The sequence below is a fragment of the Pyrus communis genome, chromosome 15 (assembly GCF_041283825.1).
Source record: "Pyrus communis isolate YQ-2024b chromosome 15, ASM4128382v1, whole genome shotgun sequence".
NCBI lineage: Eukaryota > Viridiplantae > Streptophyta > Magnoliopsida > Rosales > Rosaceae > Pyrus > Pyrus communis.
Window position 1 is genome coordinate 37,669,914 of NC_142579.1, and position 25,025 is coordinate 37,694,938.

The 25,025-nt window shown below is 39.1% G+C and overlaps 5 protein-coding genes across 7 annotated transcripts; 2 read left to right on the forward strand and 3 right to left on the reverse strand.

Annotated features, from left to right (window-relative positions):
* Positions 1-313: 313 nt before the first annotated feature.
* On the forward strand, positions 314-5,605 carry CCD8 (carotenoid cleavage dioxygenase 8). The gene is made up of 6 exons (XM_068451671.2): positions 314-690; positions 3,036-3,779; positions 3,876-4,069; positions 4,519-4,708; positions 4,828-4,930; positions 5,147-5,605. The coding sequence occupies exons 1-6, from the start codon at positions 373-375 to the stop codon at positions 5,290-5,292; spliced, it is 1,695 nt and encodes a 564-aa protein (XP_068307772.2). The 5' UTR covers positions 314-372; the 3' UTR covers positions 5,293-5,605.
* A 543-nt stretch (positions 5,606-6,148) lies between these two features.
* On the reverse strand, positions 6,149-7,674 carry LOC137728210 (F-box protein At5g07670). The gene has a single exon (XM_068467082.2). It carries the CDS (start codon positions 7,583-7,585, stop codon positions 6,506-6,508), a length of 1,080 nt encoding a protein of 359 aa, XP_068323183.2. The 5' UTR covers positions 7,586-7,674; the 3' UTR covers positions 6,149-6,505.
* A 3,452-nt stretch (positions 7,675-11,126) lies between these two features.
* LOC137730378 (protein unc-13 homolog) lies at positions 11,127-15,850 on the forward strand. Of its 2 annotated transcripts, XR_015956907.1 has the most exons (6): positions 11,127-11,792; positions 12,170-13,036; positions 13,428-13,883; positions 14,068-14,257; positions 14,348-15,539; positions 15,817-15,850. XR_015956907.1 is itself a non-coding variant. In XM_068469420.2 (5 exons), the coding sequence occupies exons 1-5, from the start codon at positions 11,238-11,240 to the stop codon at positions 15,280-15,282; spliced, it is 3,003 nt and encodes a 1,000-aa protein (XP_068325521.2). In that variant the 5' UTR covers positions 11,127-11,237; the 3' UTR covers positions 15,283-15,771. The 2 variants fall into 2 exon arrangements, 1 of the variants encoding a protein (XP_068325521.2); XM_068469420.2 differs by lacking the exon at positions 15,817-15,850 and having other exon boundaries at positions 14,348-15,771.
* A 76-nt stretch (positions 15,851-15,926) lies between these two features.
* On the reverse strand, positions 15,927-21,651 carry LOC137730394 (nuclear pore complex Nup85-like protein). Its single transcript, XM_068469421.2, has 18 exons — positions 21,052-21,651; positions 20,810-20,912; positions 20,597-20,707; positions 20,396-20,479; positions 19,860-19,931; positions 19,662-19,718; positions 19,311-19,430; positions 19,013-19,213; positions 18,712-18,822; positions 18,576-18,613; positions 18,218-18,374; positions 17,557-17,658; positions 17,361-17,417; positions 17,057-17,203; positions 16,887-16,957; positions 16,714-16,801; positions 16,551-16,607; positions 15,927-16,340 (listed from the first exon to the last, which is right to left on the reverse strand). Exons 1-18 carry the CDS (start codon positions 21,453-21,455, stop codon positions 16,146-16,148), a joined length of 2,175 nt encoding a protein of 724 aa, XP_068325522.2. The 5' UTR covers positions 21,456-21,651; the 3' UTR covers positions 15,927-16,145.
* A 474-nt stretch (positions 21,652-22,125) lies between these two features.
* Positions 22,126-24,924, reverse strand: LOC137740313 (Regulator of chromosome condensation (RCC1) family protein). 2 transcript variants are annotated; one of them, XM_068480177.2, is made up of 4 exons: positions 24,523-24,924; positions 23,971-24,006; positions 23,741-23,841; positions 22,126-23,665 (listed from the first exon to the last, which is right to left on the reverse strand). In XM_068480177.2, exons 1-4 carry the CDS (start codon positions 24,794-24,796, stop codon positions 22,355-22,357), a joined length of 1,722 nt encoding a protein of 573 aa, XP_068336278.2. In that variant the 5' UTR covers positions 24,797-24,924; the 3' UTR covers positions 22,126-22,354. The 2 variants fall into 2 exon arrangements, with proteins under 2 accessions (XP_068336278.2, XP_088542900.1); XM_088686774.1 differs by lacking the exons at positions 23,971-24,006; positions 24,523-24,924 and having other exon boundaries at positions 23,741-23,845.
* Between the last annotated feature and the right edge of the window lie 101 nt (positions 24,925-25,025).

Sequence of the window (25,025 nt, forward strand, 5' to 3'; positions counted from 1 at the left end):
ATCTAACAAAAACTGATCGTACAATATACAATAGACGATCACGACCACAAAATCCTTAAAATCCCCAAAAAAAAATTTGCGAAATTCATTTTCCAAGAGGGAGATCTTTAGTTAAACTATCAACTCACAGCATGGTTTTCTCTTTCAAAAAACAAGAAAAAAAAATGACAAAAAATTAGCTATGTCAGCTAGTGAACTGGAATTCCACCAATTAAGATTCCAAATTGGAGATGCTTCGCACAGGTCATTTTAGCACTGTTTCTAATTAGTTAATTTACCCTATTTGCAATCTTTCCCTGCAGGCCCTCCTATATAAAGACCAGTACACCTCACACTCTTAACACCCAGCTGCTTAGTTCTTAGCTAGTATTCATGGCTTCCATAACATTTTCAGGCACTACTGGAAACTTCTCTTTGCAGCCAACAGCTGCCTTTTCTGAGAACTCCAATCATATAAAAGATGGGTTTAATCCCTTAAAGAAGAACTTGAGTAATACTAGAAAAAAACACAATGGTCGGAGCTTGGTGTCCACAAATGTAGCAAGTCCACCATTGCCGGCAATAGCTCATCCACCCCCAAAAAGAGAGAGCGGCAATGGTTACGACGGGAGTCACGTGGCATGGACGAGTGTGCGGCAGGAGAGATGGGAAGGAGAGCTGCTTGTCCAAGGAGAAATACCATTGTGGCTGGTATGTGATCGTTCACTAATTCATTTCGTGTATATAATTATTGGTTTATTCTATCAAAGAATTGTTGCTAAAGATTTCATGCACATGTATTTAAGCTTGAATGTAGAATTTATGTGGACGAGTGATATTTCCTTGTCAATCCTGTTCAAGTTTATTAAAATTCAACGTAATAAATTGTTTGAGATTCATAATAACATCATATCTTTTATTGCCCAGACAATAGAATTTATTTGGATTAAGTACCAAAAATTCCTCAACTTTCTAGTGTCATTCCAAATTGGTCTCAATTTTTTTAAACATTCCAAACAAGTATTTAACATATTGAAACTGTCACATCTATTAAGCCCTAGTTAAATTTCTATTAAATTAACTAGGGCTTACTTTTGCTAAAAAAAAATAAAAAAAATGGGGCTTCCTTTGTCTCCAAAATCAATAAAAGGTAATGGAAGCCAACCACCAACTCCACCCTACAACTCAAGCCGCCAACATCGAAAAGAAGGTCAAGGAAGATGCTCAAATGGTATAAACTACCATGATGCACCCACCACCATCTTCACCGCCTACAAAGAACTGGAAGCTTTACGAGCCAAGAATCGGTGAATGAGGAAATCACAAAAGCAGAAACAAGCTCCATGACCTTCTTCTCAATGTTGGATGCTTGAGTTATAGGGTGTAGTTGGTGGTTGTGTGTTGGGTGTGGAGTTGATGGCTTGATGGGGGTGGTGGTGATTGTTAGTTGTCGAAGCCATGCGTCCATGACCTTCAATTGATTTTGGAGACAAAGTAAACCCTAATTATTTAACAAAAATTTAACTGGGCTTAACGGATGTGATGTTTTAATAGGTTGGGTACTTGTTTGAAATATTTTAAAAAATTGAGACCAATTTGAAATATCGCTAAAAAATTAGGAGATTTTAGGTACTTAATAAACAATAACGGATAGGGTTAGGCCAAAAATAAACAATAACAGAGCCAAATAACTAGGTACGATGTTGTCAAGGGCGAATCCACATAGGGACCTGGGAGGTCCCAGGACCCGTCGGCGATTCTAAATCTCTGCTATAAATTTTCCGGGGACCCCTCGTACTCGAGCATGAGGTCTGTGCAGGTTGCAGTGGCTGTCTTCTTCTCGGGGAAGATGACCGCACAAAGAAGAAAGAAAATAGGGACCCTTCCTGCCTCTCTCCTCCTTGCTTCTGCCATGGTCTCATCCGTTGGTGCCACCCACTTCTCCTCCAACCTTTCTTTGACGTCTGGTGGGGGCAGTACATAAACCCAAATTTTCCCAAATTATTTCAACCATCTTAGTAATTTTTCTTATGGGTGAAATTTCCTTCATAAAGTTAGTAAGATGGATATGATCTGTCATGGGTTGGTGAAATTTGGGGGTGGAGCTGCCATGGGGAGGGAGAATGGGGAGGGATGTTGTTGGTGGAGGTATGGCAGCTTTGTTCTTAGTGAGAGAGAAGGTGGATGTTTGGAAACCAGTAAAAGAGAAAAAAGGTGTGTTTGGTTAGAAAGATAGTGAGAGTTTGGGGAGAGTTTTATTTGACCGGTATTTTAAATTTAGTAGTTCATATTAGATAATTAATAACTTAGGTACTCCCTAGTAACTTATGAAACCTCGTAATAGACGCTTGAATTATGATTTTATAATTTGTAATATTGTTTTGCATATGATTTTTGAATGAAATGTATTATATTTAAATTTTCAATGTTATTTTTGTCTATAAATTTTTTGACCTTTATAATTGGGACCCTCCGAGTTTAAAATCCTGAATCCGTCACCGGATGTTGTGAGCCAAAGTAAGGTATGTTTACAACTTTTTTATTCAGTAAATTGCCGGAAATAGGAATAGAAGAAAGCTCAACCCTTTTCTTATTCCCATTACTTTGATCGTGCTTTTTCTTTCTAATCTTTATTGCTTCGTAAGTGAGAGGCCTACCACGCACACAGAAAGAAGATTTGTCCTTGATGTGTGTGTCTTCTTGCTAAATGCTAGTGCTAAATCTGATTAATCAACTTGCTGTCCATCGCCACGTACAAACGTGGTGCTGGCCAAAGTATACATATATTCCTCACTTTAATTACTTTTAAAATGCTACAACAACTCCTCGACAAGAATGTCATTGACGTTTGCCTTGTCATTTCTTTTTATTTTTTTACCAATTATTTTTATGCTTCAGAACGTATCAGTGTCTCATTCCAAATGTATTTCTAATATTTCGATCTACAGGTATTTATAGACAAAATGATTCAAATTTATTGAGCACCATATTATTATAAAAGGTGAACATTTATCGAATATACAGCTGGCTCATAATTAACTTAATGTCACATGCAGAAAGGGACGTACCTAAGAAATGGTCCAGGGCTGTGGCACGTCGGGGACTACAACTTCCGCCACCTATTTGACGGCTATGCCATGCTCGTCAAACTTCACTTCCACAACGGTCGCCTCACTGCTGGCCACCGCCAGATCGAATCCGAGGCCTACAAAGCCGCCATGAAGAACAAAAAATTATGTTTCCGTGAATTCTCTGAGGTCCCTAAGCCTAACAATTTCCTATCTTATATTGGTGAGCTAGCCAACCTATTCTCCGGTGCATCACTGACTGACAACGCCAACACCGGAGTGGTTAAGCTCGCCGATGGTCGGGTTGTGTGCCTCACAGAGACCCAGAAAGGGTCAATAGTGATTGATCCTGCTACCTTGGAAACTGTAGGGAAATTTAAGTACAGTGACACATTGGGTGGCTTGATACACTCGGCACATCCTATCGTGACCGATACGGAGTTTTTGACTCTGTTGCCGGATTTAATCAACCCAGGATATTTGGCAGTCAGGATGGAGCCGGGGACTAATGAGAGGAAGGTGATCGGGCGGGTTGATTGTAGCCGTGGACCGGCTCCGGGTTGGGTGCACTCTTTCCCTGTGACCGAGCACTACATCATTGTGCCCGAGATGCCACTGAGGTATTGTGCTGGGAATTTGCTCAAGGCCGAACCCACTCCCTTGTACAAGTTTGAGTGGCACCCTGACTCCAAGGCGTTTATGCATGTTATGTGTAAAGCTAGTGGCAACATTGTAAGTTCCTTCCAATCTGATGTTTTGGGTACTAACTATTTTGCTTTTTGTTCTTCTTTTGATTTATTAATTGTATACAATTTCTTTGTTTTGAAGGTGGCGAGTGTGGAAGTTCCATTATACATTACGTTCCATTTCATTAATGCTTATGAGGAGACAGATGAGGATGGTAGGGTAACTACAATCATTGCAGATTGTTGCGAACACAACGCTGACACAACGATTCTGGACAAGCTTAAGATACAAAATCTTCGGTCTTATATTGGCAAAGATGTACTACCAGATGCTCAGTACGTACATGACATGAATATCTATCTAATATGAAAGCAAGAAAAAAGTTATCTTGCTGAATTTTTATCATGTTTATTATTTTGAAATTATTATTGGCAATCGAAAAATGTAGTTGTGCACTCTAAACTCTCTATATTTATAAAGAAAAATACTATTTATGAGAAATGTACAATTAAATTTTTGGAGTGTCAATAATAATTCTCTATCATTTTCTAGAATAAAAAGCACAAAATTAACTCAATATGTGACCTAAATTCACCGACAAAAAAAAAAAATTATGTATTCAATTTAACGTGGAGCTAGCGATTAATTTGTTGGGTAATGCTAAGGAGACTAAATATGTAAATTATATAAATTTTATAAAATAAGTAACATGAAAGTTGATAATTAGATTATTATTTAAATTTTGTAAACTAATTTGTTGTTGTTCTTTTGATGGAAAACACAGGGTTGGTAGATTCAGAATACCACTGGATGGGAGTCCATATGGAAATTTGGAGGCAGCACTAGACCCAAATGAGCATGGTAGAGGGATGGACATGTGCAGCATAAACCCTGCTTTTCTGGGCCAAAAATACAGATACGCTTATGCTTGCGGAGCTCAGCGCCCATGCAACTTTCCTAACACCCTCACCAAGGTATAGTTAATTATTAAAGTTACAAAATTACATGCCCTGCTTCCATTTTCCACTTTGTATTATATCATACCGATTTCGAGCTAATTTCTTATTCAAATTCTTTGAATATATATTTGCAGATTGATTTGGTAGAGAAGAAAGCTAAGAATTGGTACGATGAAGGGGCAGTGCCATCCGAACCGTTCTTTGTGGCCCGTCCTGGGGCAACTGAAGAAGATGATGGTGAGATTACTTTACTAAAAACTAAAAGTTAAACTAATTAAAATTTTGAAAACTCACAAATATTTTTTTTTTTTTTTTAGTTTCATTTTTGTCAAAAGTAAAAAACAATATGATTATTGAACGATTCCTTAATATTATAAAATTACCTTCAATCAGAAAAACAAAAAAGAGTTCGTTTGGAACAATTTTTATGACATTTATATGTACATGATGTAGGTGTTGTAATATCGATGATTAGTGCGAAAAATGGAGATGGATATGCGTTGTTATTAGATGGATCAACGTTCGAAGAGATTGCTAGGGCAAAGTTCCCCTATGGTCTTCCATATGGACTGCACGGATGCTGGGTTCCCTCCAAATAATCAAAGAAATGATGAACTAGCCAGTGGCAGTTCTAGTTTCGTTATTTACAGCTAGCCAAAAAATGTACCCACTTCGAATGCGTTGATGTGTAGGTCATGTTTAGCTAGGAACACAAAAATATGCTATTCATTAAGTTATATGATATGAATAACATTTAAGCAGACATATATAGGCTAAAGTTAAGTATAGTATAGCAGTGTGACATATCTTTGTTCATATTTCTTAGCTTTTAAGTGAGCGTTGCGTGTAATGTACTATATTTGTAGGGTTGTCGAAAAATAGTTCACCATCTTAAGAGCCGTTTGATATTCATTTTATTTTCAGTTTTTGTTTAAATTTTTTAAAAATTGAAACTTATTTGCCCACGGAGCCAGCTTGGTATCAGAAAATAGAAATGCATTTAACTACTGCCTATTTGATAATTAAAACTCATTCAAAAGTTAACCAAACAATTTCGGCATGCAGATAAGAATATGGGTAACTAATTACATGCAGAGAGCACGTTAAGAAATGGTCAGAATTTTCTATCCGTTGATCCGTTTTTATTCATTTTTTAACAGAGTTGAAGTTTCGAATTTTTTGACATCTTTTAACATTAATTTCATATGTTGTGTATGAAACTCTATAGTTCATGACAATTTGCATTGTGCTTATGTAATTAAACTATAAACCATCCGATCATCCTTCACTTTTCTTCCAAACAAAATGAGCAGAGACTTTTGGCATGTTTACTAATCTGGATCGAGAATTGGAACTACTTTGATTGCTGATTTTCCCGCCGTTTACTAACCCACGACTGTTGCAATTTCTCCAATTTACGACTTTTAACTTGGTAGAAATTGGAATCCAATCATCTGCTGAAAAACTGAAATTCTTTAGACCAAATTATAGCCAAATTGAATTGTTAAGGGCTAATAAACTCTAGAGAGACTAAACTACGAAAAAGTTTCTGAAACCATGAAGCAGCAGAGCACAATAGTTGTTATCTGCATCCATTTTTCAACGCCAAAGCGATTCTGCTAGAAGTGCTTCCATTAGAAGTATGTTGTCACTTTCATAAAAAATACAAGTGTACCTGACAGGTGCTTCTCCAAAAAACACTTCTACCATGACGAAGAAGCTCTCTTAACCTTTTACACCAAACAGTCAATAAGCAAAGTTTCCAAACCCATGGAGCACAAGAGCAGAAGAGATGCTAGCTGCATCCATTTCTCAACGCCAAACTAAACCAACCAATTCGCCAATCCTTTCTTGCATCCACGTTCTCAGTCCTTTATCCAGCACAATGCACTTCAATGACGAGCATCGAAGAACTAAGTTTTCGATGTCACACACACTGACATTGAAGCAAGAACAGAAAACAATTGTCTCTAAGCACGCATGACTAGAAAATGCAAGAATGCCCTCACCGCTTACCAATTCACAGCCGGTTAAATCCAGCATCTCCAACTTCCGGCAATTCTCAGCCAGAGCAACAACTGTTTGATTTGTCACATTGATCAACCAAGACAGGTTCAATCTTTTAAGAGATCGAATTGCAGCAATTGAAACAACTCCGGAGTCGGTGATTTTCGGACCACATTCCGCCAAATTCAGCTCCACCAAGCCACACATAGTCTGCAAAATGGAGACCCCAAAATCAGTGATTCTATCACACTCTGCAAGATTCAGCCTTTTCATGGTTTTTGAGCAAGACCCATTTGCCAAAAACTTTAACCCGCGATCCGTAATCAACGAACATCCTTGCAAACCCAAAACCATAATCGAATTTGAAGACCCAATTGCATCTAGGGTTGGGTCCGAAACCAAGCTGCAAAACCCTAAATCCAAATACGTCAAATTACGCGATAAATCCACAAGCGAAACGATCCCAAAATTCCCAACATTCTTCCTCCTTCTGATCGAAACCTTACGCAATTTCGGACACCCATGTGCCAGAGCGCACAGACCGTCGTTCCCAAAATCATCAAACAACAATGCTTCGTCAAATTCGTCAGAAATCTTACGTGGGGTTTTCGAATTGAGGTCGATGACTTCGACTTTGGGACAGAATCGAGCTATGAGTTCGAGGTCGGAGTCGGCGATGGATTTTGATGCTTCGAATTGGAGTAAATTTGGGAATCTGGGTAGGACTCGGAGGAGATGTTCGGGTTCGAGAAGACGAATTGAGGATCGGTTCAGGCCCTCCACTCTCAGCCATTGCTTGCAGACCTCGGAGAGCAATTGTCTTTCTTTTGGGTCGGTGACCCAATTGAGGATTAGGGTTAGTTCGTCATCGCCTAGCTGAGACATGTCTCTGTTAAGCCTGCGTGCGCTGGGGTGCCTTTGATTTAACCTAATTTCAGTTCCAACCTCGGGTCATAAAATCATAAAAGCAAGTTGCATCCGTTTTTTAGAATGATGACAGGGACATGTAGGAGAGATTTTTGAGAGGATGTGATATTCACACATCCTATTTTATTTCTTACACATCTTTTTAATTTTTCAGTTTTTAGATCAGATGAATTGAAGAAGATCAACGGACAAAAATTATCAAGGGGTATGTGAGAAGTAAAATAGAGTGTGTGGATAGCACATCCCATTTTTGAGCGTGTCTGGGACACAAGATGTACATCACGTGTCATTATACAAGTAATGTATTATAAATTAAACTTCTCACCACTTATATAATATCATGTAGTGTACCACCCTGATTACAGGCTCGATGAAAATTTTCTCAACATGTAGAGGCTGTATTTTAATGAGAATTTTAAGGCATTTTAATTCTAACGGGCCTTAAAGGGGCTTCTAACGGGCAAAGAAAAGAAAGACCTCTACACACGAGATATGAAGTTTGGTTATGACGAAGATCGATGGGTTTCCAGAGAAGCAATGCTGATCATTCCGTGTTCATAAAAAGGAGAAAAGAGGAAACTACTGTTCTCCTAGTGTACTCAGTTTAGAACTCTAAATTAACTAAATTTATATATTAGTAAGAACTGCAGCTAGTAAGCAAGTCGAGTAATACAGCTATTATTAAGTCGAGCGAGCTTTCGCTAATACTAATCAAAGACGAAAAGCTAAGGTCAGAATTCGGAAGAGCAATGGTTGACAATCATTTGCCAACTCTCTCCTTTTCCTTTTTCTCTCAAAAAACAAGGCTCGCTCTCTACTTCTGTCAATGGCAACAACTGAGGCTAAGCCTGAAGCCAAACCAGAACCAAAAGAAATTGAAGAGAATTCTGAATAAGTAACCTTGGTTCATTGCTGGCCATGATGCATAAATGGAGACCCGATTTCAAGCCTTCTGAGTATAGAATTTCCCTTAGCTGTTTGGATTCGCGGCTAGATATTCATTTATTACTTTAAGACTGATCTCACTTTTCTTATATGTTAAATTTAACATATAAAAACTCATATGTCAATCCACATAGGATTGACATATCGGTTGGACCTTGCTCCTATCTTCAAATTTGATTACATGACATTCCACTTAGAATTTAACATCTCATTTAGAGATAATCTAAGATAATTTATTAAAATCCTTATAAATTCAACTGTATTTAACGAGAACCTTAAAAAAATTTATAACATACCAAGTATATTATTAGGAATTGCTTTTTAAAAATTTTAAATAGTTGAAGAATTCGAGAAAATTTAAGAAATTTCATAAACAATGGCATGCCATTCTCTCCGCAGCCATGCATACCTAAGCGTAAACTTACAAAACTCAAACATGACCCGACGATCACATGCTACGAACATGCACACTAAAACATCAATAATTGAGTCGGATAATAACATGGTGGACTCGTTCCCAAAAAAAAAAAAAAAAAATTAGCAAGTCCATAATTTAGTTTCATTTGTTGTGGAGTCGTTTTCTCAATCAGTAGTATTCTTTTATTAGATGAAATAAAAATTCAAATTTGTTCCTCTTTCGCTTGTGTAAACATAATTTTTTATAAATTATATCAATAGTGGTTGGACTCATTAGCCAATAAAATTAAGTATTTGTAAATTCCTTACCTCAATCTATTTAGACGGGGGAGTCTTAACTCTTAAGACGACGGTTTTCGAACTCGAAACTGGAACTGTTCACGTAAGAAGGAATCAAACATAAGAAGCTTCAGGTGATCATGACTAATTAAGACAATAATTTTTTAATTAATTAGTTGTAATCACTGATTAAATGGTATGTAAGCATTCTCAAAACCATGCTGTCGTGTACTAATCTTGTTCTATAAAATTATATTATATTATATAAATTATTCGACCGTCATTGTAAATCTTTTCTTTGACTCTACAAACAAATGATGAAGGATTATTATTATTTAATAAATAATAATAATACATGCAATCGCATTCCAGCATAGAATAAATAATAATTTGCGAAAAATGAGTAATTGAAATAGTTAAATATATTGAAAAATCAACTGCCAACACCGGTATGTATTAGTATTTGTCTATTTTCTGTATTATGCTCTTAAACCTTTTGATAACTCACTCTCTCACCCTTAATCAATCCAACTTTCTTAATATTTACGATAAATTATATGATTCTTGTCCTTGTAGTTCAGACAAAGTTTTGGTACACGTAGTGTAAATTGTCGCAATTTAACTTCTGAAGTTTATTAACTGTTGCAATTGAAAGCTAACCGCGTCACTTTTAATGAAATTAACAAGTGAGAAGTTTTATCACGTCCAAGGCGCTAATTTTGTTTCATAAAATAATATAATTAAGTTTATTATTCTTGAATTTGTATCAACTTATAAGCTACGTTGTAGAGACCACACTATAGTATAGTGTGACTTGATATTTGTATTAGTGCAATATTTCGGTCAATTGTATAAGAGTACACGACAATTAAAGGCTTATTTGAAAGTGATTTTTGAATGATTGACTGAAGTTTTGGTAAAAGCGTTTTTGATTAAAGGGTTGCACCAAACATTTGCTTCTTAATTCAAGTAATTTCTTAAGATTATTTACATTTTATTTTCAAAAATACTTTCATAAAAACGATTTAAGTCATTCTAATAACAATTTTAAACACATTATTTTTAGCCGACGAGCGTCGTAGAGCGACGGAACCCAGCAAAATCCTTGTATAATAAAATATATACAAGTGAAAAAAAACAAAAGGGAAGTTGTGGACCCGGTGACCACCGATCTTTTGCCTGCGTGTTCCAGCTTTCATTTGTACCTTTTTTCCAGTTCCAGAAGCATGAGACGTTGTTGCTTTCCCACGCTCCTTCCTCCTCTCTTATCTTTTGTGAATTATATATTCAATATTTAATTAATCACAATTCTTAATTGTGAATGTTTTTAGTTTTCGATGAAAAATAATAATAATAATTAAGGGAACAAAAACATGAGAAAACATCCCATGAACTTTTCTTTTGGGCCAACACCTCCTTCTCTTTTTGTCTGTATTTGACTCGTTTCACAACAAGCATGGCCGCAGTGAAATAGTAAGGGGAGAAGAAGATAGAATTTATATAGTGCTTTGTTTTAAAAATTTCTGTTTAGCGCTGTTTAAGTCTCGAGTTTCAGGTTCATAAATGTACCATGAATTTGATAAGTAAAATTTCACTCAAAAAACAATATAGGTAATTTTCATGTGTAGCCATTTCTTTCCTCGTATTTTGAGAATTTGTTGAGACATCAATTCAATACATGACTTTTTACCACAATGGCAACAGTTGAAAAAATATTTCATAAAAATAAACACAATATAATAATTATTTTTTTGTCAAACAGTATATATATATATATATATTTTTGGTCAAAAAACTTATTTTTGAATCACCCAAAAAGTCACACAAAAAAAAATTTAAATAAATAAATAAACTGTCTGTTGGGGGACGTGTGTGAGAAAGAGAGAGGAGAGAGAGTAACATGTACAAGTAAAAAGTCCAAAACTTTGGACTTGTTCATCTCTCCCTCCCTTCCCCTGTATCTTCCTCAATGGCTCATCTCTTCAGAGACCTCTCTTCGCTGGGCCAATCCAAGAGAGGCATCACCGCCCCCACAACCACCACAGCCACCGCCTCACCCGCCAAACCACTCAGCATACCCACCAGATCCATTTCCGCAATGGGCACCGATCTCCCATCCCCGCTCGGCCAGCTCTCGGCCCAACTCAGCGACTCGGACCTCCGACTCACCGCCTACGAGATCTTCGTCGCCGCCTGCCGTACATCCACCGGAAAGGCCTTGACTTTCACACCCTCCTCCGCTGACTCGCCGACCCAACACGCCAACTCCCCCAACGGCTCCCCCGCAATGCAGAGATCGCTCACTTCCACAGCTGCCAGCAAGATGAAGAAGGCATTGGGTCTCAAATCGCCGGGCTCCGGCTCCAAGAAGAGTCCCGGATCAGCCGGGTCCGGGGTCGGGTCGGGTCCCGGAAAGCCCAGGCGGGCAATGACGGTGGGTGAGCTGATGAGGATCCAAATGGGTATTTCTGAGGCCACTGACTCCAGAGTCCGGAGAGCTCTGCTCAGGATTTCTGCTTCTCAGGTCAGCTCAATTTCTTCACCTTTTTTTTCTTTCTCATTTGTGATTTTTGTTGATCTGACTTTGAAAGGTATAATTTTGCTTTGAATTATTTTTAGTGGGTAATTTTTGGTTTTTGATAAGTCTGATGATGTGATGAGATTGTTTAGCTCAAATTTGAGAGTGGTTTGGTCAATTTGGATTGCAAAAATTGTTTCTTTACTAAATGTAGTTTGATCTGATGAAACTGACAGTGTTAAATGAATCAAAATCTCGTTTCGAGCTCAGTATGCTACACCGAATGTTTAGTTTTATAGTCAGCATTTTCGAGCTTTTGTTTAAGGGTCGTTTGTATTGGAGTTGTAATTGATCGAGTGTTCTGTTTGTTGTATTCATTGCAGGTCGGAAGGCGAATTGAGTCAGTGGTAGTGCCACTGGAGCTGTTACAGCAGCTCAAGTCCTCTGATTTCACTGACCAGCAAGAATACGATGCATGGCAGAAAAGAACCCTCAAAATTCTTGAGGCCGGTCTCCTATTGCATCCCCACGTGCCACTTGACAAGTCGAATAATGCTGCACAGAGATTGCGTCAAATTATTAATGGGGCATTGGACAGGCCCTTTGAAACTGGCAGAAATAACGAGACTCTGCAGGTTCTTCGTAATGCTGTTACGGCTCTTGCTTCTAGGTCATCTGATGGTCTCTATGATACATCACATTGGGCAGATGGGTTGCCATTGAATCTCCGGCTTTATGAGAGGCTTCTAGAAGCCTGCTTTGATCTTCACGACGAAACATCTATAATAGAGGAAGTTGACGAGCTAATGGAGCATATTAAGAAGACCTGGTCAATCCTTGGAATGAACCAGATGCTCCATAACCTTTGCTTTACTTGGGTTTTATTTCATCGTTTTGTTGCAACTGGTCAAGTAGAACTGGACCTCTTGTATGCTGCTGATAGTCAGCTAGCTGAGGTTGCTAAAGACGCAAAGGCAACAAAGGATTCCGAGTACTGCAAGATCTTGAGTTCGACATTGACTTCAATATTGGGATGGGCAGAGAAGAGGCTCCTTGCGTATCATGACACTTTTGATAGCAGTAACATTGATGCTATGCAGGCCATTGTTTCTCTGGGGGTAGTAGCAGCTAAGATTTTAGTTGAAGATATATCAAATGAGTACCGCAGGAGGAGGAAAAATGAAGTTGATGTTGCCCGTAGCAGGATTGACACCTACATCAGATCATCCTTGCGCACTGCTTTTGCTCAGGCAAGTCCTCAGTATCTGCCGCTGATTCCCCCCTTTCCTTCCTTCAATAAGAGGGAAAATGCAAAGAATATCATAGCCATTTTGGTTTTATTGGATCCTTTGATGTTGTATGAAGCCAGTAACATCTATGCAGCATGGATACTAAAGTCGGATTTGGTATCCAACAACTTGCATGGTGTTGATGCTTTGTCAATGTATCCCAAAATAAAAGCCTAATTATACGGAGAATGCATTACTTGCTTAAGGCATATCATGCATACGACATAACAGTAGACTGTTATTGTGAAAGGGCCTGAAAGGAACAAAAACAATAGTTAGAAAATATACATGATAATTGATGTCCATATATTTTTCTACCTGAGATGAAATTATTTGTTTACTTATTTTGCAGAGAATGGAAAAGGCCGATTCAAGCAGGAGAGCATCAAGACACCAGCCAAATCCCCTTCCTGTTCTGGCCATCCTTGCAAAGGACGTTGGTGAGCTGGCAGTTAAGGAGAAAGAGGTGTTCAGTCCAATATTGAAGAGATGGCATCCTTTTGCTGCCGGGGTGGCTGTGGCAACCCTTCACGCTTGCTATGCGAATGAGATTAAACAATTCATATCGGGTATAGCGGAGTTGAACCCAGATGCTGTACAGGTTTTGAGAGCTGCTGATAAGCTGGAGAAAGATCTTGTGCTGATAGCAGTTTTAGACTCCGTAGATAGTGATGATGGTGGCAAGGCAATAATTCGTGAGATGCCTCCTTACGAGGCTGAAACTGCAATTGCGAATCTGGTGAAAGTGTGGATTAAGACAAGAGTGGACAGATTGAAAGAATGGATTGATAGGAATCTACAACAAGAGGTGTGCACTAACTATATTCATTTGTTAGTCTGAATCAAATGTTTATACAATTTTTTGGTCTTATATCTGGAACACTCCTTTGCATTTTCTTTTATTGTTAGGCTTTTTCATTCGTTATTTTTGCTCATTACTTGTGACTGGTGAATCTTTCCGAAAGATAACCTTTTACATTGCAATGTTTCAGGTATGGAACCCACAAGTAAACGAAGATGGATATGCCCCATCTGCTGTTGAAGTTTTGCGAATCCTTGATGAAACTCTGGAAGCATTCTTTCAGCTGCCAATACCAATGCATCCTGCATTGCTTCCTGACTTGATGACTGGCCTTGATAGATGTCTTCAGTATTACGTAACCAAGGCAAAATCTGGATGTGGTAAATAATTTCGTAACTCAAAAGTTATTTGTATGTGGACTAAGGTATGATCTTTTTGTGATAACCAATATTGTTCATTCTGTTGTGCAGGATCTCGCAATACGTTTGTTCCCACTATGCCGGCATTGACCAGATGTACCATGGGATCAAAGTTCCAAGGCTTTGGCAAAAAGAAAGAAAAATCACCAGTTCCTCAAAAGAGGAGCTCTCAGGTTGCAACACTCAATGGGGATAACTCCTTTGGGATTCCTCAGATGTGTGCTCGTATAAATACATTGCAAAGAATCCGGAGTGAGTTGGAGGTTTTGGAGAAACGGATTATTACTCATCTCAGAAATTCAGAATCTGCTAATGTAGAAGACTTTTCGAATGGACTGGAGAAAAAGTTTGAACTCACGCCAGCAGCTTGTGTGGAAGCAATCCAACAGCTTTGTGAGGCAGTGGCTTATAAAATGATCTTCCATGACCTAAGTCATGTTCTGTGGGATGGTTTGTATGTTGGGGAACCATCCTCTTGTAGAATAGACGCTTTTCTTGACGGGCTGGAGAAGAACTTACTCATAATATCCAACTCTGTGCATGAAAGAGTTCGTACACGGATTATAACTGACATAATGAGAGCGTCATTTGATGGATTCTTGCTGGTTTTGCTTGCTGGAGGCCCCTCTCGTGCATTCTCCCAGCAGGATTCCCAAATAATAGAGGACGATTTCAAAGCCCTCAAGGATCTATTCTGGGCCAATGGGGATGGCTTGCCTTCTGAATTGATAGACAAGTTTTCAACAACAGTGAGAAGTGTGCTTCCCCTTTTCAGAACAGACACTGATAGCCTCGTCGAACGGTTTAGACGAGTGACCTTGGAGTCATATGGCTCGTCCGCCAGGTCCAGACTCCCGTTGCCCCCAACATCTGGGCAGTGGAACCCAACTGAACCAAACACGCTCCTTCGGGTGTTGTGCTACAGGAATGATGAATCAGCTACCAAGTTTTTGAAGAAGACTTACAATCTGCCCAAGAAACTGTAAAGTTAAAGCGAGGATGGTACATGGAAAGATAACCGTGGGATGGCCTTTTGGCGGGCATTGTCTTGCAGAAAATTCTAGGAAGCGCAGACAATGATTGTAAGTGTATTAAGTGATGATCACCGTGCTGAGATGCTCGCATTTGCCCTTGGCAGTGTTCTTGTATAGTAAGTTCATGAGAGTTTGGTATAAATCCAGCAGTTTGCAAAGACACGAAGATCGGAGACCAGAAGAGTTGAGAAGGACGCAGACTTCTAGAGGTCGATTATTCTTTCTTTTTTTTCCATTCATTTTCATCGTTTGGAGGCTTATATAATGCGATTGATGTTATTCTTTATAAATGCTCTACTGCACAGCATTTTTCTTACCCCCGAATGTTCGATGTTATATATTTACCAGTTGTTTGTTGGTTTGCTTGTTGGTACAGAGAACAGCGTCGTTTTGTTGGTCGTATAATTTATCAGAATGTAATATAAGTGAGGTTGTTGACAATTTATAGATCCCTGAAGGTTGATTAGAAACTTGATTCCATTTCAGCTGGATCGAAGAGCAAGGGGAACTGATTTTCGTACTACAGACTCCATTTTTAAATTTCAGACACAAAAACAGAAGACGGGAGTGTGAAAATCACTGCCCCGAGATAATTCTTTCTGCAATCCCAACTTTTACTCTAAAATTATATCGCAAATTTACAAAGACGCCTGTTTCGGGGAATGTCTGCAAGAAACTACCAGGCCTCGAGTTTTGCTGAAACTTTGTCTTAGCGAAGATGTGAGGGTAAATACCAAAAGTACACAACATCTATTACAGCAGTTTAACATGTTGACTTCTACATCTCAGAGCCGCCGGAGAAACAGACATTTTCTTTACTCCTCTAAGGTGGCACGGCCGAGATTTGCAGCAAGAGCTAACCGTACAGAAATGAGTGCTTGCGGTGGCAAGTCTGCCTCGATAAAGTCTGGACGGAGCTTAGCCATGGACAACTCTTGCAGTTTATTCAACAAGAGGGTTGTCTGAGACACATCTAGCAGAGGCCGGTCCGGCCAGTTAAGCAGCTTTAACTGCACAAAAGTAAATGAAAATGCAGTGAGAAATCATGTTTTTACGAAAGTGTATCAACGCGACCAAGCATTTAATTAATCTAAAAAATCATTTTCGTTACATACAAACTGATGCAAAAGTAAATAAAATGTCGCCCTCCACCCGCTAACTCATACTATATGAAGTTTATGTCCAAATCCAGATTAGCAACAATATCGTATAAGTCTTACCGAGTCATGCAGAAGAGGCAGCCAAAAGCGCTGAGGCGTAGATGGGTTTTTCATAAGCTGCAATTCATAAGCAAAAAAAAGAAAGTTACAAGACACTTCAAGCCTTGAAAACTATAGATCCTACGCAACGAATGCACCAGCCACATAAAAGTTACACACTAACCGATATCAAAGATTCTACAGCTTGCCGAGCAGCATCAGTGGTTTTTCCATCATAAACTTGCTTAAGGGACTTTTTGAAATCCCTATACCTAGAGCACACCAAAAGTTGTACGTGTGAAAAATCTAGGAGAACGATGACGAGGATAATTATGAAAATTCAGACAAATTTCATACTTGTGCAAAAATTCAAGACCCCCTGTAGCCTTGGATTCAGAACCCAACAATTCAATCAAGCCTTCCCATTGCTGTATGTAAACGATAAACCATGAGTCGCTTCTAAAATGAAACTGATTTTTGTTCTAATATCAATATTTCACGTTGTGTGCAAACAAATAATATTTCACCTTGAAACTTTCATCAGATATCGACTTTCCAACAGAATCAAACAATTGCTGAGCAATCCTGCTAAGACGAACTTCATCTCGGGCTTGTTGAAGCCAAAAAACTCCAGCACCTTTCCTACCATGCTTCCAATGGTACACCCCAGCAATCTAAAAACTGAGAACCTTTTAAACACAAAGTACCAGTCTATACACTAGATCATGCATGTGGTTACTATTTCCTATATCCGATTTCTCGTACAAAGTACATAATCTGACGATAATTTTTCATGAACAGAAAAGGCAATCCTTACAAATTTAAACATACCTTCATAATGTTTGAACTAACAGTGTTGAGTTCATAAAGACGGCATATCTCTATATTCTGCACAACAAGTTCAAAACAATGTTATTTTGTCTATCAGCCACAAGTATACACAAAGAAAAGATCCACAATCCAGGGAAAAGAACCACGTGTAATGGTTAGTAACAATAAACTTTGGCTCTAAAACTTTGCCTATCACCTTAAGTAGCGTTTCATTATGTTGAATTGGCAGCTTATACAATAGAATCTCTAACAAAGCCATTCCCTGCTTTGTGCAAGATGTCAAGTAAATTGGAGCAATCTGCAAACATGAGAACATCAAACCGTCAACATATTTAGTGCGTGCACTGTGAGTTTTACCAACTCAATGTCATAAGAAACAAAGAGAAACTGTAACAGAAAATTGATAAGCACTTCAACTGATAGTGATCAAGAAATCATCAATCGCAATGTGCAAGACTGGAAATTTTATATGCCTACAAGTTTGATTCGACTGAGAGGACTCAATACAATCACAACAGTGAGCCTAATGGTACCCCTAGAATCAAACATTGTAGAAACAGTTTGAATGACCAACATGGTTTGAAATATCATGTGCTTGTAGAGCATTAGAAAAAGTTCATACACATTGCGTTGAGCAAAACATAAGAGTGGATCTCTCAAAAAAGTAACAAACATTTTATACCTTAATTATTATCATGGATTCCTAATCAAATACTGTAATAGCAAAAAAACTTTGCCTTCGGCACACAATTGTATATGCTAATTTGTGTATGAAAATTGGAAAAGCACAGGATCATGAATCAAGTACTGCAACACTCATAACAAAAACAATCTAGAATTATCTCATCTGCACTCACTTGCCAAGTCAATGGATGTGACGACAGGACTTGAGCATAGACAAGTCGATGTGATTCTGCTATACTAATTCCCCCCAGGCTATCGCGTTCTTCCTGTAGAAGAAGTTCTGCTTCATCGCTCCCAGTAGTCAACAACTCAATGGCATGGGCAACCATCCTATTTCAAATAATGAAGAGTTACATCTATATGAATTTCAATAACAAAGTAGTAGCACATTCAATCTTTTTTAATCTCACAAGCCATTTAAACTTTTAAAATTGGTGGGTTGGGGGGAATTGGGGAATGATTGAACATTATACAGCCTCTCTAGACCAAATGCTGAAATACACGCAGTTACAAGAGAACATAGAAGCTCACCAAGGCCCAAATGCTCTTGAGCATTCTGCTAGGACAACCTGTACCATTTCCAAACACCCAAAGGTTTCAGTAGAAGAAAAACATGGACAAAATAAATAGATTAGTACACTATTAGTGTCTAGTCCAAACTACTTACCTCGGTATTTTCCCCTAGGATTCCAAGAAGAATTGCTATCAACCCATGGGAACCAGACCTTGGTTTTAACTGCATGCACTTCTGGGCTAGGTCATGCATGCTTTCAAGACCCTGATTTTCAGAAAAGGAATTAGTTTTCAACTATAGTCCAGCTGCTATACGTAAGAATGTATTAAAAAGAGATGATAGGTACATACCTCACAATCTATCCAGAGTCTTAAATTACATCATATTAGGAAATTTTAATTATGATCCTGTAATTAGAACTATTAAAACAAGGATATTGTAATTGGGCATTTACCACTGTGAATGGTCTGACATATAGAAAGTGAGAAACAAACAGCTCTATCCAATGGCAAGTTACGTTGCAGAGATTGTCAGTGTTTCCGAGCATAATTTGTATCATATTTTTCAACCCCTCCCGGGTTTGACGGTGATCACAATGACGCCAGAATGCACTGCAGTCGAGTTTAGTAATTTGCGCTCTCCATTTCTCCCATGCCTAGGCAACAAGGATGTTTAAAGTTACAAATTACAGTAGGGTGAAAAAAAAAAGCAAGAAAATAAAAAAACACTAACTTTTACAGGCTCAAACACACCTTGATAAAATCTGGCTTTGCTTTGAAGCATTCACCTAACTTTCCATCTTCTACTTCAGGACGCATGCGTGGCATCTTTGAAATAAGGACGGAAACTGTCTCTACAAGTCCATTCTCTGTCTATTTAGTTACACACAGGTCAGGCATCAGTTGTTTCAGCGCTAAATCCATAAAGTACACAATAGAAATTTACATGGAGCATTAGAACACAAATATGGTGATCTGTGGCCAGACATGGACAAGATTCACGGAACAATTAGCACAGAACTTGAACATATGAAAAGTTAAAAGGAGGTAGCAGGAACATCATAATATATTATAAACCACCTATTCCGTGTTCAATATATTTACCTCACGGTTTCCAAGCTGATGAAGTTGATAAGATCCATGTAACCGCAACATTTTCACCTGCACAAAAACAAACAGCATCTATCAGTCTTTCATAACTTGGAAATGGAACTACTTAACAATTCAGAAGACAGAAAACTCGAGCAATAAAACAAAAGGTAATATAGAAAGAAAAGGGAGAGGGTCCTTAAGACTACAAACCACAATCTCAATCCAGCCAACTGCCAGTGCCGAAGATAATACTTCCCAATATTTAGGATTGTCCTCAATAACCTGCAGAAACAAATCTAATCAAATTCTCCAATATCTTTATGAACCAGTGTGTGACGAACTGACCATCAGAGACATAACCCACAGAGGTGGAACTTCATCAACAATATTTTTACACCAACTACATTAAAATCAAAAGAAAGCAAATTTAATGATTACTAGGCTTTATTATATCAAAAAGAAATCACATTCACAAGCTAGTGTAACAAGAGAAAGAATCCATAAAGTAACTATCAGCGGCATATGGTCCTATGGATGAAGTGAACAAGCAGGGTAACATAAATAGGTTCCAAAAACTTAGCTAGAAATTAAAAAAAGCCATAGTTGAGTTCTGTTGTGTTCCCATTATAGACCTCAGTAAGACTCCAAGAAGTGTTTCAGAGCCAGCTAAGGAACTATGAACGCTAATGAAATTCCAAAAGAAAGATGAAAAGATTTGATTGAAACTGGAACGGGACAGGTCAAACCTGTAACTCAACAAGTTCATTTTGAAAATCCACAAGCTTCGAATGGACCGTTGGCTGTGTGCTGGAAAGTAGACTATCGAGATCCTGCCATGAAACACATGCATAGCATCAAGTTGTGACTTGTGACCATCAAAAAGCAACAGCTGAAATTATGGTGTAAGCACTAATAAACAAATCAAGGGGAGAGAACAAGATCATTACTGCCAGCCAATCAACAAGCCGTTCAGGTACCCATGGTTGAGATTGTTTGTCTGCATAAAATATCTCCATCAACTCCCACGCAGCTTTTAAAGCGGTAGGCTCCTCAACTTTCTACATTAATTTTTTTGAAATTAGACCTAACAATTATATTTGTAGTTGTAATTCGGAAAAGGAAGATCGTATGAAAAACCAAATGAAATTACTCGAATTTACCCTCAAAACCATCTTCGGGTCTTCGATCACTGCAATAGGAAGCGACTTAGAGCTACCAAGAAGTGAATTTATGTCCTTGCTGTACTCCATCACATACTCCCACCTAATATATTTTTCTCAACGGAGTCACATTTCATAATTTAGGGAGAATTGAAGAATCCAAAGAAACTAAACTGGATATTCTGCAGATTTTTGTATCTTTTTTCTCAGCAACCAAACAGACTAATCAAAATTTCTATTACCAATCAATGTTGTACAGCGACGGACCCATTGACACCTTCGATAAGCTCGCAACCGAGCTCCTCCGGCTCTGTAGTAGGGCGAACGGCGGCACAGAACCGTAAGCGATCCTCCGCCACTTCGCATCGCCATTTTCGCCGTCTCCATTACTAAGCCTCACCTCCACCACTTTCCCGCCAACTTCATCCTTTTCGGAGTCTTCGCCGGAAGGCGGACGGAGAACTGACACGCGCAGAGTGTTGCCCCGGGACCACGAGATGGAGAGGCGAGCGATCGGAGGGTTGAGGCCGTGGTGAAGTGAGTACACGACGGGTTGCCGGATCTCAGGCGAGTGTGGGACCATAGCGGTGTCATTGGAGCCTAATGCGCCAGCCATGTCGCCGGAGTCATAGGCGACGCCGGGCATTTTGTGCCAGAGATGGGACTGGGGAGTGAGTGGGATTTAGGGTTTTGGGAGAGGTTTTGTGAGGGGGAGAAAAGAGAGGGAGAGTCAAAACGCGCGTAGCGGTGAAAGTTGATGACGGAATGAGCAATTTGGGAACGGACCTAAAGCAACTCAGCCTACTCTTCAAATGATTCAGAGTATTAAAATTTGATTCAACGATTACAAACAGATGATTTTTTAAATGTTATAATAATTGTAACTGTTAGATCAAATTTCAATAGCCCGGATCATTTGATGAGTAGGTTCAATTCCTTTGGATCCGCAGGAGATCCGGTTCACAATTTGGGTATGTTTGGCAACGGATAAATGCTATCCTGGCGTTATTGTTCTCTTTTTCTAGCTTATAGTTACGGCTTTAATCCATCCAATTGTGATTAATTATTATATGGTTATAAATGTCATAATCAAGTTCGACTCTCGCTTAATAATCATACTAATTTGGTACGAATTCGCATTTAGCGAAAATCAAACCTAATTGTAATAGAGTGGAATCATTAGTTCCAGCCAATTCAATTTTCATTTAGTTTGAATTTTTTTAGACTGTTGATGCTCAGGAGACCACATTTTATAGACCGCAATATATTTATTCACAAATTACATGATCCCCAATATATTTATTGTATACTGAATCTGCTGACAAATGCATGATCCCCAATATCTTTATTCAAAAATTAAAAATAATTTGGATTGTTCCCCACAATTACATATAATCTCTTTATTTTCTAATCAAACTCTCACTTTACATCACATATCAAGCACTTGGGAAAACCAACTGGGCAAAGTTTCTGAACAAACTACAAAGGGATTTGTATTACAAATTCAAACATATTTGTATTGCCTTTGTATTTCACATATTGGAATTACACACTTGGATTTATCGAAGAAGAACCGTGACATTCCCTTATCATCTCTTGAATCTTTCTCTTCATTAGCTTGTCTTTAACACCAGCAAGCATGTTCCGGTAGAACTTTTCCAGCCTGACGAGATTGGCCCGATCTGCTGACTCTAACATGTTCTCCCATTCCTTTGCAATGTCATAAGTACCCGAGTTCTGCAACGAGACTGGAATATCCTGCTCTTTAAAAGGTTTTCCGAATATTGAACCATGAAGTATGCCAGTATACTTTTCCATGACTGAAAGTTTTGACTGCAGAAGCTTCATCTCTTCCATTGCCAAAGACAACCTTTTCTCTTCTTTGGCGTCTCCTGTCAAATTTCTTTCACCAGTGTTATCTCCGTCATCAAGAGGCTTTTTCTTATCGACAGTATTTAATTCTTCTTGCTTGAAATCCTCTGTAAGCGGAGGCCACAAGACAACAGCAGGAGAATAACAGTCAATTGTCTTACCATTTCCAAGAACCCCACTCCTTCCTCTCCCCCATGACCAAAGCTTAAATCCATCATTTGCAACAACAACCGTATGGGCAGCCCCACAGACAACTTGGATTGGATCCTGAAATTTTGCGCCATTCAATTCATTAATCTGTAGGGGAGAAACGGCATCCCCCGAATCATTCCCACTAAAACTAGCATCTGGGCATAGGCCAAGACCCTTCTCCATTCCCCACGACCACACATCTCCCACAGACGAAACAACACTAGTGTGAAATAAGCCACAGTCAACAGACACCAGATATACGTACTGCGGCAATTCTTTCACAGGTTCAGGAGACAATCCACTTTGGGTGGTTCCATGCCCGAGCTGCCCATTTTCTCCGAGGCCAAAAGTCCAGCACATGCTTTCCAATGTGTCACTTGGCCTTTTTTTGTGGGTGAGCAAAGCCGTGTGAAAAGCCCCACATGCTACCTCATAAACTGCGAAGGGGGAGTCGTGATCAAAAGGTTCTACTATTTGGGGACGACTCCTGCTCTCTTTATCCCCCAGGCCTAACTGGCCATGGCTGTTACCGCCCCAAGAGAAGCAAACAAGATCTTCACCTTTATATGTTTCTTCGGCGGAAACCAGGGCCACAACGTGCTCATTTCCACACGCCACCTTCACAACAACGTGGCCATGGAAATCCCAAACAGGAGTTGGGGTGAAACCGCTCACCAGAGAGAACCCACCTTCATTGCTGCTGCTTTCGTGTGGGAAATTTCCCCACACCCAAAGGGTACCTAGATTATCAATTCCTAGGGACATCATTCCTCCAGCTTTAACAGAACAAACCTGATGCAAAAAAAGCATGTAAGGTTCCTATCTTCATCAGGTATTGATTTCGGCGAATACAATTTTCTCCAATACCTTAAGTGGCACTTCACTCTCTGTTGCAGATCCCACATCAAGAAACTGCTCCAGCAAGCAGGGCACCAAAGAATTTTCTCCATTTACACCAAGTTGGCCATCCATTTAACAGTCAAGAACTTAAACAATATAAACGAGGAGCAAACACAAAGGCAAATACTAGGGATTCAACTAAGTTATTTCGTTGCATTGAATTAATAATTAATATGTAACCCTATAATGAAGGATACAGACGTTGTAACCCCAGCACCAAACCGATCCATCATCTGCCACCACAAAACTAAAGTTAGAACACAGCAGAATCATGTCCAGCGTTCGATTATTTCATTGTTGTATTACTTCAATATTCGAACTAGATTCCGGCTAAACCTATTCCCAGATGCATGTTCTTGCCCCTGATATCTAACTTATTGACTAAACGCTAACCTGTATAGTTGGTTTATTTATATTATTATCATGAAGTTTGCCAAGCAACAAAACCCTATCACTGTAACAAACAACAACAAAAGCAAAAGCATTTTAAATTCCAATAGCACCCAGTTAAAACTTCAAATTTGCCTTCTATGTATGCAAATGGAGGAAAGTAATGAGCTTTTAATAAGAAAATATTTAAACTACTCTAATCTACGAGAAGCGGGATTCAAACTTTGGTGCAAGAGGACGGGCACACCGCCCTATACAACTGGCCTAACCCACTACCGAGGAAAGATGTTAACTTTAACCATCAGACTTAATCACACATAAAACAAACTATCTGAAAACACCAAAATCTGAAAGCTGACCGGCAAGAGCAAGACTGTGGTAGGCACCGGCGGCAACTCCCACAAATTTGAGCCCCGTCCCTTTTGCGCTGCGAGGATCATTGAACTTGATTCGGACAGGGAAGAGCTCGTCGGATTCCGAACCGGTCCCGAGCCGCCCAAACATGCCTCTTCCCCACGAATACACAAACCCATCGGCGGTGAGAGCCAGAGTGTGTGCTTCGCCGGCGGCCACCGCCACCACCTTGCGAGACAAGTTGCGGCCGTGCGGAGGACTGGCGCTTTCCTCTTCCATTTTTGGAGCTGGAGAGACCCAGAAGATAAGGTGTTTGAGAAAATGCCGATGAAAAAAGCAGAGGTCTTTTTCTTCAGCTGGAATTTCTCTGTGCAATGACCCTCCTGACCAGATGTATGACAAAATGCCAATGAGAGTTACCCCTTATATGCTAAAATTTTGAGAGATATGTACTACCTATGTGACAGTTGACCACATTTTAACCGTAATATTTTCTTATTTGGAAACT

Bases quoted from the DNA above. Each gene is read 5' to 3' on its own strand.
- LOC137730378 (XM_068469420.2), top strand. From the start codon at position 11,238: ATGGCTCATCTCTTCAGAGACCTCTCTTCGCTGGGCCAATCCAAGAGA. The intron at 11,793-12,169 runs GTCAGCTCAATT...TATTCATTGCAG, and splicing joins TCAGGATTTCTGCTTCTCAG to GTCGGAAGGCGAATTGAGTC. The intron at 14,258-14,347 runs GTAAATAATTTC...TCTGTTGTGCAG, and splicing joins CAAGGCAAAATCTGGATGTG to GATCTCGCAATACGTTTGTT.
- CCD8 (XM_068451671.2), top strand. From the start codon at position 373: ATGGCTTCCATAACATTTTCAGGCACTACTGGAAACTTCTCTTTGCAG. The intron at 3,780-3,875 runs GTAAGTTCCTTC...TTTGTTTTGAAG, and splicing joins GTAAAGCTAGTGGCAACATT to GTGGCGAGTGTGGAAGTTCC. The intron at 4,931-5,146 runs GTGAGATTACTT...TACATGATGTAG, and splicing joins GGCAACTGAAGAAGATGATG to GTGTTGTAATATCGATGATT.
- LOC137740313 (XM_068480177.2), bottom strand. From the start codon at position 24,796: ATGGAAGAGGAAAGCGCCAGTCCTCCGCACGGCCGCAACTTGTCTCGC. The intron at 24,007-24,522 runs GTCAGCTTTCAG...TTGTGGTGGCAG, and splicing joins CCACAGTCTTGCTCTTGCCG to ATGATGGATCGGTTTGGTGC. The intron at 23,842-23,970 runs GTATCCTTCATT...ACTGTTAAATGG, and splicing joins GTGCTGGGGTTACAACGTCT to ATGGCCAACTTGGTGTAAAT.
- LOC137728210 (XM_068467082.2), bottom strand. From the start codon at position 7,585: ATGTCTCAGCTAGGCGATGACGAACTAACCCTAATCCTCAATTGGGTC.
- LOC137730394 (XM_068469421.2), bottom strand. From the start codon at position 21,455: ATGCCCGGCGTCGCCTATGACTCCGGCGACATGGCTGGCGCATTAGGC. The intron at 19,719-19,859 runs GTTTGTAGTCTT...GTTTTTGTGCAG, and splicing joins TTGGCTGGATTGAGATTGTG to GTGAAAATGTTGCGGTTACA. The intron at 16,958-17,056 runs GTGAAATATTAT...GTTTACATACAG, and splicing joins TATCTGATGAAAGTTTCAAG to CAATGGGAAGGCTTGATTGA.